The sequence below is a fragment of the Phyllostomus discolor genome, chromosome 4 (genome assembly GCF_004126475.2).
Source record: "Phyllostomus discolor isolate MPI-MPIP mPhyDis1 chromosome 4, mPhyDis1.pri.v3, whole genome shotgun sequence".
NCBI lineage: Eukaryota > Metazoa > Chordata > Mammalia > Chiroptera > Phyllostomidae > Phyllostomus > Phyllostomus discolor.
The window spans coordinates 168,568,002-168,582,156 of NC_040906.2; the positions used below are offsets into that span (position 1 = coordinate 168,568,002).

The 14,155-nt window shown below is 45.3% G+C and overlaps 1 protein-coding gene across 1 annotated transcript; it reads left to right on the forward strand.

Annotated features, from left to right (window-relative positions):
* Nucleotides 1-397: 397 nt before the first annotated feature.
* On the forward strand, nt 398-7,977 carry MFSD4B (major facilitator superfamily domain containing 4B). The gene is given in 5 exon segments (XM_028510439.2): nt 398-606; nt 2,378-2,546; nt 3,605-3,721; nt 5,009-6,228; nt 6,230-7,977. Coding segments are annotated over 4 exon segments (1,413 nt in total). The 5' UTR covers nt 398-606; nt 2,378-2,524; the 3' UTR covers nt 6,284-7,977.
* Nucleotides 7,978-14,155: the final 6,178 nt, after the last annotated feature.

The following is a 14,155-nucleotide window of genomic DNA, read 5'->3' on the forward strand; positions in this document are numbered from 1 at the left end:
CCAGGTCTTGCAATTCTTGTTCCGTATTTTCATATAACGGTTTCTCCGGTCCCAGGCTGCAGCTCCAGTTCACTACGCCAAGGGGCGCCAGCTTCTACGGGTCCAACTTTGCCTGACGCTGAGGGGGGGAGTACAGCGTCCAGTCTCTTAGGCAACCACATCAACTTCCGGTTTGCGGCGAGGAGGTGTTTGGCGAGTGGCCACATTTCCATCACGTGATACGCGCAGGCGTGTAGGGTGCAGGAGAGCGCGCGTCAGAAACCTGCTGCGACCCGAGGGTTCCGAAGTTTGACTTGTGTGCTTTGATAAGGGCCCGCCCCAGGGAGGTGGCACTAGCCCAGCCCGCCGGCTCTAGGCTTGGAGTTCCTGAGGCCCCGCTGAGAAGCCGGGAAGTAGCAAGACAGGTTCTCTCGAGCCGCCAAGCTGGAGTTGGATCTGGAACTCCGTGGGACCGGGTCCCCGGCTGCTGGGAACCCGCTTCTCCAGGATGAGGTCCCGGCGGAGAATGAACCGGAGGCTGTGGCAGGCTCCCGGCGGTGCGGCGGGGGCGGGAGCCCTCTGCGCTGGTTCATCACCGTGATCCTGTGTGCCGCCTTCCTGGGGCTGGTGAGAGCCGGGCTGGAGCCCTCCAGGGCCGGGGCATGAGCAGGCCTTCTGTAAAGAATGTGATCTCGCCTCCGCCGTTTGCAAACTGCTTGACCTTGAGCGCGTTAATCTGCCCTAGCCTCAGTTTCATAATCTGGAAAATGGGCACAATTCTAACCTTGGAGGTTATTGTCAAGTGCAAGATTGATTTCCCAGCTCCAGCAAACCTAGCTACCTCTCCTCTGTGGGGTGGGGAGATGCAAGCGGGGTTGCCAGGTCTATAGCCGCTGTCCCCTCCCAACCTCCAAACCAAATTACTACACGAAGCTGGTTTTCTGGGATTTTCTCTTTTCACCAAATTCAGCCAACCCCTTATTTTTGCAGATAGGGAAACAGAGCCAGAGAGGGACAGTGAGATTTCCCGATGACACAGCTGGTTAAGTGGTAGAGCTAGAAATAATCTATTTTGATCACAATCCCATGTAAAACAAACTTCAGATCCTTAATGAAGAAAACTTCAATGTTTTCCTTAGAGCAAACTGCAAGGCTAGAAGCTGCTTTTGCCAATCCCCTTGGCCTCCCTGTGATTCCCGTATTTCCGGAAGCCTATCCTTCATCCCTTGTCTTGAGTATTGGGACCCTGGGGAGTTGGGAGGATGAGTCTTCTGAGGAGAGTCTTAGAATATTTTGATCTGAAAAGAGAAAAACTGCAGACGCTTGATGAGCCCTGACTGTGTGCCAGATCCTGTTGTAAAAGCTCTGAGGGTAGGAACTAATTTGATTACAGCTGGGGCTTGGCTTCCCCCCAGGGTGCTTCCTCTCCACCTGTGCCCAGGCGCATGGGTCCTTCCTTGGGGACTGCTCGGGTGTGGGCAGGGGACTCACCCAAGCCTTTAGAGCACAGCAGTGCAATTTGAATAAGTTATTCTTGACATGTAGACCAATTAGAAATATTTTTTTAAAGTTTCCTCTGAAAGCCAACTGAAACTGTTAATTCTTGCTAACACTATGTTGTCTTTCAGTAAAATTTTATTGTTAAAGTCATTGTATACATGTGTATGTACTATTTACAAAGAAAGCCTTATAGACAACTTCTGATGGCAGCGGGTTTTTCTTTGAAGGAAAGCATAGATTTAGGGGAGGTGTGGTTGGAAGTGGAAGAAGGTATAAGGGGAATGAACAGTAATGGAAAAAATACACTAACCCCACACATAAAAAGTGTGGATTTAGAAATATATAAGTCGTTTCTAAACATATATCTCCTGCATGTTTTATATGATGTAATTCAGAGGAAGGACCCCATGTATATCCGGAAGTACTGCCGTTTTAATAACGTCAAAAATGGAAGTAATATTTTGACGGGTTAATAATTAAAAATTTAACATCTAAATTCTTGTGTTAGTTATTTGTACATGTAGTATATTTCAAAATATACAAAACTATTTGAAAAATTACCTCAACATTACATTTATTATTGATACAAAATAGTCATGTATGATATTGTCCAAAAAGGAAACAGTTGTAGCAAAAACCAAGAGAATTAAAGAAATTAAAAAAATTGAGAGTTGTCAAAATTAGAAAAACAGGAGGAGCTGGCGCCCCTGAAACAGGAGTGTAGCTCCAGGCACCCTGGTGTCGTCACCGGCGCCGGGAGTTCTTCCTGACTGTGGGACTGCAGGTGATCCGCGCATTGCAGGCACACCCCCTCCTCCCTTTTGAATGGTGAAAAGAGCTACCAAACAAACATTATTTAATGATTATAAATAAAAGCTTTTGTCTTTCAAAATTTTAGGGATTGAGTGTCTCTATCCTGGGACCCACATTTCCAGATTTGGCAGCAAATGTAAACCGTAACATCAGCAGTCTTTCTCTGATTTTTGTGGGCCGTGCTTTTGGATATTTGAGTGGCTCTGTGATCGGTGGAATTCTTTTTGACGCTATGAATCATTTTTTACTTTTGGGTAAGTAAACACAAATTTTGCTTTATGACTTTCAAGGGATTTACAAGTTGATTTTAAACATGAAACATACTTGCATGCCAAGTGGTTGATGCTTCAAGGGGGTAGTGTTAGGTGTCCTTAGAAGCCAGGTTTCCCTGCCGCCTGCTTTCATTTTGGCAGTTCAAGGAGTCTGGGCTGGGCCCCTCTGGACATTTAGATTTGCCCTGGGGTGGCTTAGCCATCCTTGGCCTTCCCAGCTATGACTAGAATTTAGACATCAGCCCCAGACCACAGGCCAGCTATCTGAAAAGCTCTGCTTGTCAGGGTTTGGGGCAGAGCTGGGGTCACCACAGATCAAAATGAATTCCGTGAACCTGCCCAAGCCAAACCCTGCGCTGAGGAGAGAGAAGGGTGGTGTGGGTGTGAAATGACAGAGGCAGAACTTGCATTCCTGCTGCCCCCTGTCAGTAATGAGCCCAGACTTCTCTGCCTCACCCTTGAAAGGGATGGCAGTGCTTTTAACTTAATCCTTTTTTTAAAAAAACAGATGGACATGTTTAAAGAAAGTTTGGGTTAATGTGATAAAATTGCTTTGGAAGTAAGGAGAATGATTTATTATTGTTGATGAATAATAAACTGATTGTTGATAAATAATCCTCTGATTCCCAAAGTGGGTTGAAAGAATAAACTTGTTTGGTTTCCCTCCCTACCCCCCAAACTTAACTTATTTAATCCATTTCACTACCAAGTATTGTAGTAACTGCATTTCATTTTTTGTCTTTTTTTTTTTTTGCCTCAGATCTAAAATTCTCTCTAGGTCCTTAAATATGAAACATTTAAGTAATGTTTGAGCTGTCTGTTTTGCAATAAAACTTTGCCTTGTGGTGTACTTTATAATTTGATTATTAGTAGTGCTAGAAATATAGTCACATTAGAATAATTTTTATAGTCCATGAAGACTATAAAAGCTTTCAGATGAGATGACCACTTGTGGAAGCCGAGCCTCTCTGATGCCCGCGTGCCCCGCGCCCGTCCGCGTGAGCACCGACTCTGACAGCCAACTTCCCCTCTCTCCTCAGGGCTGTCGTTGCTGGCCACCACCGTGGGCCTTTACCTCGTGCCGCTTTGTAAGACGGCAGTGCTGCTGGTTGTCATGATGGCCGTCTTCGGTGTTTCGATTGGCATTCTGGATACAGGTTAGTGAGCCTTTCGGCGTCATCTCTGGGCGTAGGAGACTTGCTGCTAGAAAGATTGGAGCGGATGATGTGTCCCTGGTGGACACTGACCTGCTGAGTGGGACACCAGGTCACCCAGACAGAATAGAACCCTCCTGGTAACCACTGTCCTTGTCAAGAAGAGGGAATGTAAAGAATTTTGCACTGTGAGAGATTGTTGAATCACAGCATCCGAATACGGACTCGTTAGCCAGCCCCCATGTGGGTGATTGCCCTGCAGATGAGCGAGCTTTCCCTTTGGGGAAGAACTATCGTTGCCGGTGGGAAGAACTGTTTGGCTGGGGAATCATAGAAACACCTCTTTCATGTAAAGTGCACTCTGCCTTTTGACCTAAGAGAAACTTGTGCCAAATGTTATGCTCCTTTTCCTTTTCTCTTGAAAGTTTCTGCCCTCCTGCAGGAGATCCTCTCTATGTATCATGTATCTTGACATGTTTTATTTTATTATTATTTTCTTGACTCCACCCCCTCCTCAATTCTGGTCCCCCCCCAGCTTGATATGTTTTAAACCCTACTAAATAATGTACATGACATTTGTTCACCCCTAAAACCACCTTTCTCCTCCTGTTGTCTGCTCTACTGTTATTTGAAAGGTTGAAGAAATATTTTATACTTTAGGCTTAGTTTGGTTGTAAAATTATGGGGTGGAATTTATCCGCAGATACATTTAAAAAATAAAAGAGAAAGACAATTCAAGACTTGATGGGTCTTGCCTCTCGCCTTGCCAGGCGCACAGAGAGTGCACATGCAGTGCCAGGCGGTGCCCTTGTTTCCTGGAATGGGCACAGCGGAATCCCGGAGCGTTCAGATTCCTGAACATGTGCCTTACACCTGCTGTGCACATTGATCATTTTCTTCAAGTGGCTACCAATTGAAAATACAGAGAGAGTTGGTAATTTGGCCACTCCCTGATGATAATAGATATTTGAAATATTTATACACAAATATATAGACACTCACCTCTCCCCCCGCCTGATGTTAAAACTGGGTTATAAAAAGCCTTGGCCGCCTGTGCCTGGCCCAAGGAGGCGGTGGTTTAGTAGCGGGTGGAATTCCATTTGTGAACTTTTGATGTTACAGTGCTTAGAGTTCTCTGGTGGTGGTGGGTTAGAGTTCCTTAATCATAGAATTAACTTAGCAGCAACATTTACAACTTAGAATATTATAATCTTTGTGCCATGTAAAATAGACTCATCTTCCTTACTAAGTTACATGATTAAATATTTTTTTCTGTCTTTTCATCGGTAGGTGGTAACGTCTTAATCTTGGCTATTTGGGGCGACTCAGGAGCCCCACACATGCAGGCCTTACACTTCAGTTTTGCCTTGGGGGCCTTTTTGGCTCCCCTGCTGGCTAAAGTGGCTCTGGGCGCGCCGGAGGCGGCTGGAAACCACACCGAGGCCAAGGCCGACGCTAACCGCTCGTCTCTCAGCCAGTCACCTGGAGCTGACTCGGAATCTCTGTTCGGAGTACCTGACAATATGCATTTGCTTTGGGCGTATGTTATTATCGGTACTTACATTTTTGTAGTTTGCCTCTTTCTGTTTGCTCTGTTTTTTAAGAAAAGCTCACAGCAGGAAAAAGTGAAAGCATCTGCCCAGAGGTCCCGAAGAGCTAAATATCACAACGTCCTTCTTTGTCTCCTTTTTGTGTTCTTCTTCTTTTATGTCGGAGCCGAGGTCACTTATGGCTCTTACGTTTTCTCGTTTGCAGTCACCCATGCCGGCATGGCCGAGAGTGAAGCGGCTGGGCTGAACTCCATATTCTGGGGGTCCTTTGCAGCCTGCAGGGGCCTGGCCATCTTTTTTGCCACGTGTTTACAACCTGGAACGATGATTGTGTTGAGCAATATTGGCAGCCTGGCGTCATCTTTATTTCTGGTGATTTTTAACAAGAATGCGACTTGTCTGTGGGTCGCAAGTTCAGTGTATGGGGCCTCGATGGCGACCACGTTCCCCAGCGGTATTTCTTGGGTTGAGCAGTACACGACCATCCACGGGAAAGCAGCGGCGTTTTTTGTAGTCGGTGCTGCCCTGGGGGAAATGGCTATTCCTGCAGTCATTGGCATTCTTCAAGGAAAATATCCCGATCTACCTGTAGTTTTGTACACCTCTTTGGGGGCGGCAGTAGCTACTGCTGTTTTGTTTCCTGTGATGTATAAGTTAGCCACCTCACCGCTCAGTCGTCAGCGAAAAGAGCACAGAAAAAGTGAGGACCAGAAAGCTTTGCTCCCAAGCTCTGGGCTAAATGACTATGAGGAAGGGAATGAAGATGATGATGCAGAAAAATGGAATGAAATGGATTTTGAAGTGATTGAAATGAATGACACAATGAGGAATTCTGTAATAGAGACATCTAGAAATATTCTGATGGAGCCCACAGCGGAAATCTCCAGCCAGTTCCAGTCACATGCATTAGTGTGTGAGTTCTCTCCGGTTAATACTGGCAAGTGCCCTGTGGATCAGCTTTCAAGAAACCAGGACAAAAGGGACTAGCACTGAGAGGAGATGGATAATTCACTGACTTTTTGAATAACTGCCAGTTCTCAAGAAGCCAGCCAGAGCAGGGCATTAGCAGATTTTCAGCACACTTTGGGGGTCGAAATGTCTAGGGCAGAGTGTAGCACACGCTAGAAGGTTTTGATATGTTCTGTAATTCCCAGCATCTTCCATGAAGAACCAGTGGTCTCGTGCAGCAGGATCTTGCAAGGCTGGTGTTTGGCATGTGGCTGATGAGGTAATATTTTACTGTCTTCCCCTCTCAGAGCATGCAAAGAAGATTGATTAGTTGAACAAGTTATCAATCATCAGTATTCTACCAGGAAAGTGGAAGAGAGTCATTGCATAGAATAGCCTCTTTGAACCTGGACAGAGATTGTGTTTACTTATTTTACCCTGCCTGTACTGTTGGGCCGCAGAGTGCTGATGCCTCATGTGATTCGATTCCCGTGAAGAGAACACAGAACAAGGCCCTACAGACATGGCTTCAAGCCTTGACTGCCGCTTCCTGGCCTTCTGGCCCTGCACGCGGTCGCTCACCTGGCCTAGGCCTCCTTTACCTCATCTGTCGATCTGGGATTCCGTAAGTGAAAATAAGACAGTTTTCAAACTAGGAATCCGTAAGTTTTAAAATTTGTGTAAGGTATCTGCTAGAAATTAGTGTAAGTGCCACTCCACTCTTCATTTCCAAGGAGAAGTGAAATAAAATCCATAGCTTCAGGAATGTGCTGCTGATTATAAATACATGTGAGTTTAAGAAACTCAGTGTTTACTACTTTATTTGAATAATTACCTGAGGAATAAATTTTTTAAGTTCTGAATTTCATTGATTCAAAAATTCACCTTTTTTCCCACATTTTTAACATCTCTGAAATCAGAATATATCTTAAAATCAATGATCATTTAACATCGTGACAAACTTAATTGAAAGTTCTTTTCCATATATATATAATGTTGCATTTTACAATCAGTGTCTTAGATTCTGTGGAATATAGTATTTCATTCAATTATAGAGATTATTTTTAGCCATTTTAAAAGGAAAAGTTTTTTTTATATGCTAATGTCCTCGATGCTCAAATAAGATTTGGAAATGCTGTGTTCCAAATCCATATTTTGGAACTGCTGCGTTAGTAGCAGGACTGTGTTCAGGGTCTCTTGAGGTCCTTTGCCTACCTCAGTGGCAGAGCCTGGGTCTGAGCCTTGCTGTTGCAGAATCTCCCCCTCATTGAGTCCCATTGTAAGCACTGAGACCAGGCTGTTAGCTTCATGGACAATTAGGCACAGTTTCTAGTGATTGGAATACTTGCATCCCTCATGCAGGGCTCCTCCTTCGTGAGTCTGAAATACCAAGGAAACCAAAGTTATGGTGAGAGGCGTCTTGGTGGCCTAGGAGTCAGGGGTCACAAAGAGTGCTTCCTGCGAAGGTGGCAGAGCTGGTGCGGGCGACCCTTTGAAAAATGACTAGCATTGATGACAGGTTTTGTTCACATCTCTTTACCACGTTTTATGCTGAATAACATGGAAATTCTACCTTATTGCAGTGTGTCTCCTTTTTCTCCTTAAATATGTAAATTTGCCTTTGTTTTTTTTTTTATTTAAGTGCATTACAGTGCTTTTATTGATCACTGCCCATTTGCTTTATAAACCTGCCAGTGCACTAGTTCATGTTAATGATCTAACGGGTTTGGAGAGGGCTGGGGGATAAATTAACAGTGAAAAGCCTGTGCTTCTTGCTCTTCTTATACTGTAGTTTTCTCTTAGCTGGAACTTGGAGGTCGCCTCTGCACCATCTGTTGCTTTTCCTTGGGTTGTTGGTATTCAGGCAGTAGCAGCTACTGGGCAGCTGGGAGCCTGGCTGGAACAGGGACTCCACCCGCAGTGTCTGCATTGGAGGGTAGAGGATGCAGCTCAGGGAGAGAAGGATGTTAATACGAACATCGCAGAAAATTTAGAAATCCACACTGGAAAATCCACTAGAGTCCCACAAACAAATGTGAATGGCAATATGAGATTAAAGGTATTGTTAAAGTTTGATTATGTATTTCCATTTTGGAAGAGTAAGACTGAGCACAGTTCCCAGAATCAGCATTCATCCTAGTAATCGATTCTTAGGTAAGTAGCTGCTGATATAGAAATGACCAATACCGAAGTTTCTATTACTGTGTAACAAATTCCCACAAATTTAGCCGCTTAAAATCTCAGTTTCCTTGGGTCAGGAATTTGGGCGTGACTTCCGGGTCTCGCAGGGCTGTTGGGTGGACCGCGCTCTTCTCCAGAGCCTGGGTTCCCTGCCAGGCCCACGAGGTTGCTGGCAGTACTCAGCTCCTTGCTGTGGTAGACGGAGGTCCCATGTGTTGCTGGCTGTCAGCTGGCACCAGCGTCAGTTCTTGGGACCTCCCACAGTTCGTTGCCATGTGGTGCTCACAGGTGCTCTCACAACCTGGCAGCTCATCTCTTCAAAGCTTGCAGGAATCTCTTGCCCACTAAGAGTCACTAAGATGGAATCTTACGTAACAGTGTCACGGGAGTGCCGTCCCATCACCTTTGCCATGTCCTGTTATCTTGAAGCAAGGCACAGGTTCCGTTCACGTCCAGAGGGAGAGGCTAGTACAGGGGTGTGATGTATCAAGGGTTATATAATCAGGTACCTGCAAAATATATGTTGGGAGAGTTAAACAGCTGGCTCTGGGGAGAAATGGAAACTTCAGCAGTCACTCACAGATCAGGGGCAGAGCAGGGGGCGGGGGGGGGGGGGGGGCGGGGGGCACTTGTGTGGGAATGGCAGGCTTCCTGCACGCAGGCCGGGCGGCAGACCTGGTTGGGGGAATCGTTTTTTGTTTGTGGGGCACTGGATGGGTTAACTCAGTTATGCCTTTTTTTTCTTGACATTTTATTTTATGCCCTTCACCACTGTGCTTTTAACCTGTTCAAATGCAGCTTAATATGAGGGAAATAGGTAAATTTCAGTTTTATTGTGTTTTCATAATAAAGTGCAAGAACATTTTGAAAGCATTTTTCCATTACTCTTTATTTTTTAAAGAAAAATCTTTTTTAAAAGTCAGTTTCTATTATAAAAGTAATGCAGGTAGTTTAAAAAGGTCATGGTAGAAGATTAGGTAAGTACATAAAAATATAAGGGACAAGTATAAGTGATTCATAATCCTAAACACCTGGAAAAGTTCTTACATTTCTCATCAACTTAATTTCCTAAGTGAGGAGTAAAGGGGTAAAAAAATGTGATAGTATCAGAAACAACTTGAATTTTGTGTGCAGGGTACGTGACACTGTAGTTGGTGGACTGGTTATTAGTTTGAAGAATCGTAGTTTTTTAAAAACAAGCAGTGGCAACACAGCCCTGAAAGATGTGTGAGACTCAGATTACATGTGAAATGGTTCCATTTCAGGTAGATTCATTGAATAATTAGGGTAATTTTCTCATAACCAGAATTTTGGATTTACCATAGTAATGTATCAGTCCTGACACTTAACAGTTATTAGTAAAATAGAGCTTAAGACCCTTAATGGAAACAGGCACATTCTTCTGGGGCGCTCTCTGGCGTGTGGGTTCCGTGCTACTGGTTCTGTCCACAGTGGTGCGAGTGTGTGTGTGAGTGTGTGTGCATGTGTGAACCCACAGATACTCTGTGGGTTTGGTATTTTCTGATACTGGGGTGCACTGGGGTTAGAGTAGTAGGAAAGGAAAAAAAAGCTAAATGCGGGGGAGGGTAGGCGGTGAGGGACGGGAAAAGGACTCATGGACACGGACAACAGCGTGGTGACTGCTGGGGGAGGGGTATATAAGGGAACTAAGTGGTAATGGAAAAAAATCCAATAAAAATTAAATAAAAAAGCCTTAAGATGTGACTCAAATTTTGTGAGAAATATTCCTTTACTGAGATTAATTGTAGATTTATATGCAGTTGTACATAGTGGTTGTTTCACATTTGCTATTTGACAGACACTTGCTCAGTCTGAAAGGACAGAGAGAGAATTAGACTAGTGCTTCTCATACGTCAGTGTTCATTAAAACTGCTTGTTAAGCCCTGGCTGGGTAGCTCAGCTGATTAGAGTATAATCCTGATACACCAAGTTTGCGGGTTCTATCCCCAGTCAGGGCACATAACAAGAATCAACTGATGAATGCATAAATAAGGGGAACAACCACCTGATGTTTCTCTCTCCCTTCTTCCCTCTAAAATCAATAAATTGAAAAACGGCTTGTTAAAATTGCTATTCCCAGCCAGTAGGACAGGGGTGGAGGCCGAGATCCCACGTTTCTAACAAGCTCCTGGTGACGGGTGCTTCTGGCCCATGGGCTCACCAGACTCGGGGTAGCAAGTTCCCCTTTTCGGGAGTGTCAAATTCTTTACTACTTTTGGGGATTTCATTTGTTTTGTTTTAGCTTTCCTAGGTTTGACCCTCAGCCTTGGGGAGTGCACAGTCCCCGGGCACCCGCTCCTCACGCGCACACTCCAGGACTTTGTCTTCTCCAGCCCTTTCCATTTACCGCGTTGGCCCTTGGCCGTTTAACTTCACGTGCTTACTGAGTGCCTCCCCTCTGGCGGTCTGTGTGGGAGGCGCTGGGTGCTCACCGGTGAGAAGAGCAGAAGGTTCCATCTTCGTGGGACTGCCCCTCTGGTGTGCTCCAGGCCTGTCCTGTGGGAGGTCCCACACTGACGGGAATGTTCAGTGTCTGTTCCCCGCCCAGAAGCTGCTCCCACATCTGCTGAACTGAGTCCTTGAAAGGTGGCTGGTATGACACAGAAAATGAATTTTTAATTTAAATGTAAATTAAATACATTGACTAGTGGCTGTCATATTGAATAGCACAGGTCTAGGGGGAGAAACAAGGCGTTAAACAGGTAATCGCACAAGGTGTTTCCAAAAAGGCTTTATTTCCTGTTGTTCTAGAAGTTACCATATATCTAGGGTCAGAAAGGTTGTGCTAGATAGCTTGTCAAATAGCGTAATATAAATTATCATGGCACTTAAGAAAGGCCTGATTATATTAGTTAATGGGTAGCCTGGAGGGATGTTTAGAAGTTGTTCTGAGTTTAAACATGCTGAGTTTGTAGGGTGCCTGCTCCCCCATCCAGAGAGTGGCCTCCCCTGCACTCCTTCCCCCACTGCCCGGAGTCTGGCGCTGTCGTACCCAAAAGGGGAGTCCCCGGTCCGCGCTGTACCTGGGGTAGTGCTGGGCTCTGGGCTCGGTGAATGTTTGCTTGCTAGTGGATGTCTGAATGCGATGCAAATTGCAGAACTCTTTTGGAGAGCTTATTAGGCAAGGTTGGTAGCGGACAGTTTGATTTTTTACCAAGGAAAAAAGCTCTATCCCAGCAGGGTAGCACGAGTGAGCTACAGAAGGACTCCCAGGTTGTAAGAGAGGCTATCACAGCTCTGATCTCTGCCGACCAGAAGGATTTCCAGCTCCACATGTTCCAGCCCAGTTGGACGGGCCATGAGCGCACACCGACCGTGTTGACTAGCCGCCCTGGGACTGTAGCAGAGGACAGGACTCGTGAGGGCCTTGCCTTCACCAGGCTTGTGTTTTACTGTTTCAGTAAGATTTGCTGCCCTGGCTGGCATAGCTCAGTGGATTGAGCGCGGGCTGCGAACCAGTCATCGCAGGTTCGATTCCCAGTCAGGGCACATGCCTGGGTTGCAGGCCATAACCCCCAGCAACCACACATTGATGTCTCTCTCTGTCTCCCTCTTCCAACTCTAAAAATAAAGTAAATAAAATCTTTAAAAAAAAAAAAAAAGATTTGCTCTCACTACTTTCTGTTAGCTGAAGAGCCAGCAAATCTGATCGTAACAGGTTTTACTAGGTTCCTGAAAAGTCTGTAAAACAGCGAGCTCTTGTTTCCATGGTGTGTGTTTGTGTCTGTTCATTTCCATATTTTCACATGTAATCTTTGGGGTCGTCCTTGGTGTACAGTTTTGTAAAAATTACTTAGCCCAGTGCCGTTGAGGTTCAGTTAGGGAAAAGCTGCTCCAAGAGTCTGCAGCGCGGGAGCCCGGTGCCAGCCGGGGGGTTTGTTCAGCACGAAGGTCACGGTTCTGGCTGAACTGCATCTTGGGTCACACCTGTGGGCTAGCTGAATGGTTCTCATTTCTCAGCCCTTCACTTATCACTTGCTGAGAACTTTCTACTCTTAGGAGGAGATTACCCAGTTCCAAGTCCAAGCACTCTTTGGGACTTGACCCTTCTTGGAGACAGACTCAGAGACTGGAGCATTTAGGAAAGGAAGTTTACCTGTGAAGAGCAAGAGGACTGGCCAAATAAATCACATGTATTTAAAGGAAAAAAGCAGGACCCACCAGGGCTTCCAAGTTCGCATTAGTCCGTTTGTTCGTGGTGGAAAAGCAGTAGCTTTCCCACATGATTATCACAGTCACAAAGGCCGTGACCAGTCTTCAGACATCAGCACAGCAAAAACCAGGGATAAAATTGCTTTGCTGGGGAGTCCAGGCTTATGGGAAATGTTTGAGGTTTTATTGTTTTTGAGATCAGAACCAGTCAAGCGACCCTGTTACTTTTTATTTATCTTGGGGTGCAAAGTGTCTTCCGGCTGTGATACGGACGTGCTTAGTGCTTAGTCACGTTGAGCAGGGCGAAGTGACACTTGGCTCCTGCAGCCTCTAGGAGGAATGGGCCCTGGGGAGAAACGTGATTGCACCCTCGCTCCTGGTCAAGTGATAATAAGCCTTTGCTCGGTGGTTTTCAACCCTGACTGCCTTGGAAGACTGATGCCCAGCATTGTTATTTAAATAAGAATTTAATTGGTCTAGATTGGAGCCTGATTATCGATATTTTTCAGAGTGCCCCCAAGTAAGTGTAACCTGCACTCAAGGTGGAGAGAACCGCTGCTTTTATCGGTGCGGAGACCTGGAAACTGCTGGTCACGGTGGTTTTTTAAAGACTAATTTGCAGCGAGGTGAAGTTGTGCTGCTTTTGTAGATCCTTAAAATTTTGTGCACTTTCTCTGAAGGGAAACTGGAGAGGAAGAGCTCCCCCATTTCCTGTTACCTTTACTGCCGTGTGGTCAGGGAAGGAGCAGTTAGCACTATCTGACATCCTGCCCCGAACAAGCCTTTGGAGGCTGCCCTCGAGACAGGTTTTCACTGAGCCATTTTGACCTGGGGGGCTTGCTGGGGTGGGGGTGATCTTGTAGACTCATTACAGCTGGATTTAAGACTGTTTACATGGCTTTGTACAGTGTGAAAGCTTGTTTGAATAAAATAAACATTGATGTTGATTTAATATAAAATTTGTCTCTCATTTCATGGATGTTTAAAAATTAGGCATCTCTCCAGAAATTAGTCAAGAATATTTCCAGGTTTGACTCTGTGAGTTCTCCAAAATGTATGTGATAGCAGTATGGGGTTCCTAAAATGTTAATAGTATTTTATTTTCATTTCACAGATATTTTAGGAAGGACATCTAACATCTGTGATGACATCTAACATACTTGGCCCTTCAGCTTCTCTTACATTTATTATCTGATTTCTAAACTTACAAGTCCACCCCAGAAGCTGTTATGAGCTGGATATCTTAATGTTTCACTTGAGTAATAACTTGCTCATCTAGATGATTACAGATCCGTGTTTCAGAATGGAAAGGAGGGTTTCGGAATTGCAGAAACTGGGGTGCTTCTCCTTGCTCCCTGACGCACAGGGCCCTGCAGCTGAAAGCTGGCTCTAGTCCCCACAGCCCTATTTCTTTCTTATTTGGTTAAAATAGTTAGAGTGATGATGTGGTTAAATGCTTCTAACTTGGAGCAAGGTTCAGGTGCACAGCAGCCTCCTCACCCCTTCACACTTCTCTGGAGTTTTGGGAAGACGTTTTTTAAAAATAGGCAAGTTTAAGCTGAGAGAAACGAAAGGACCACACTCA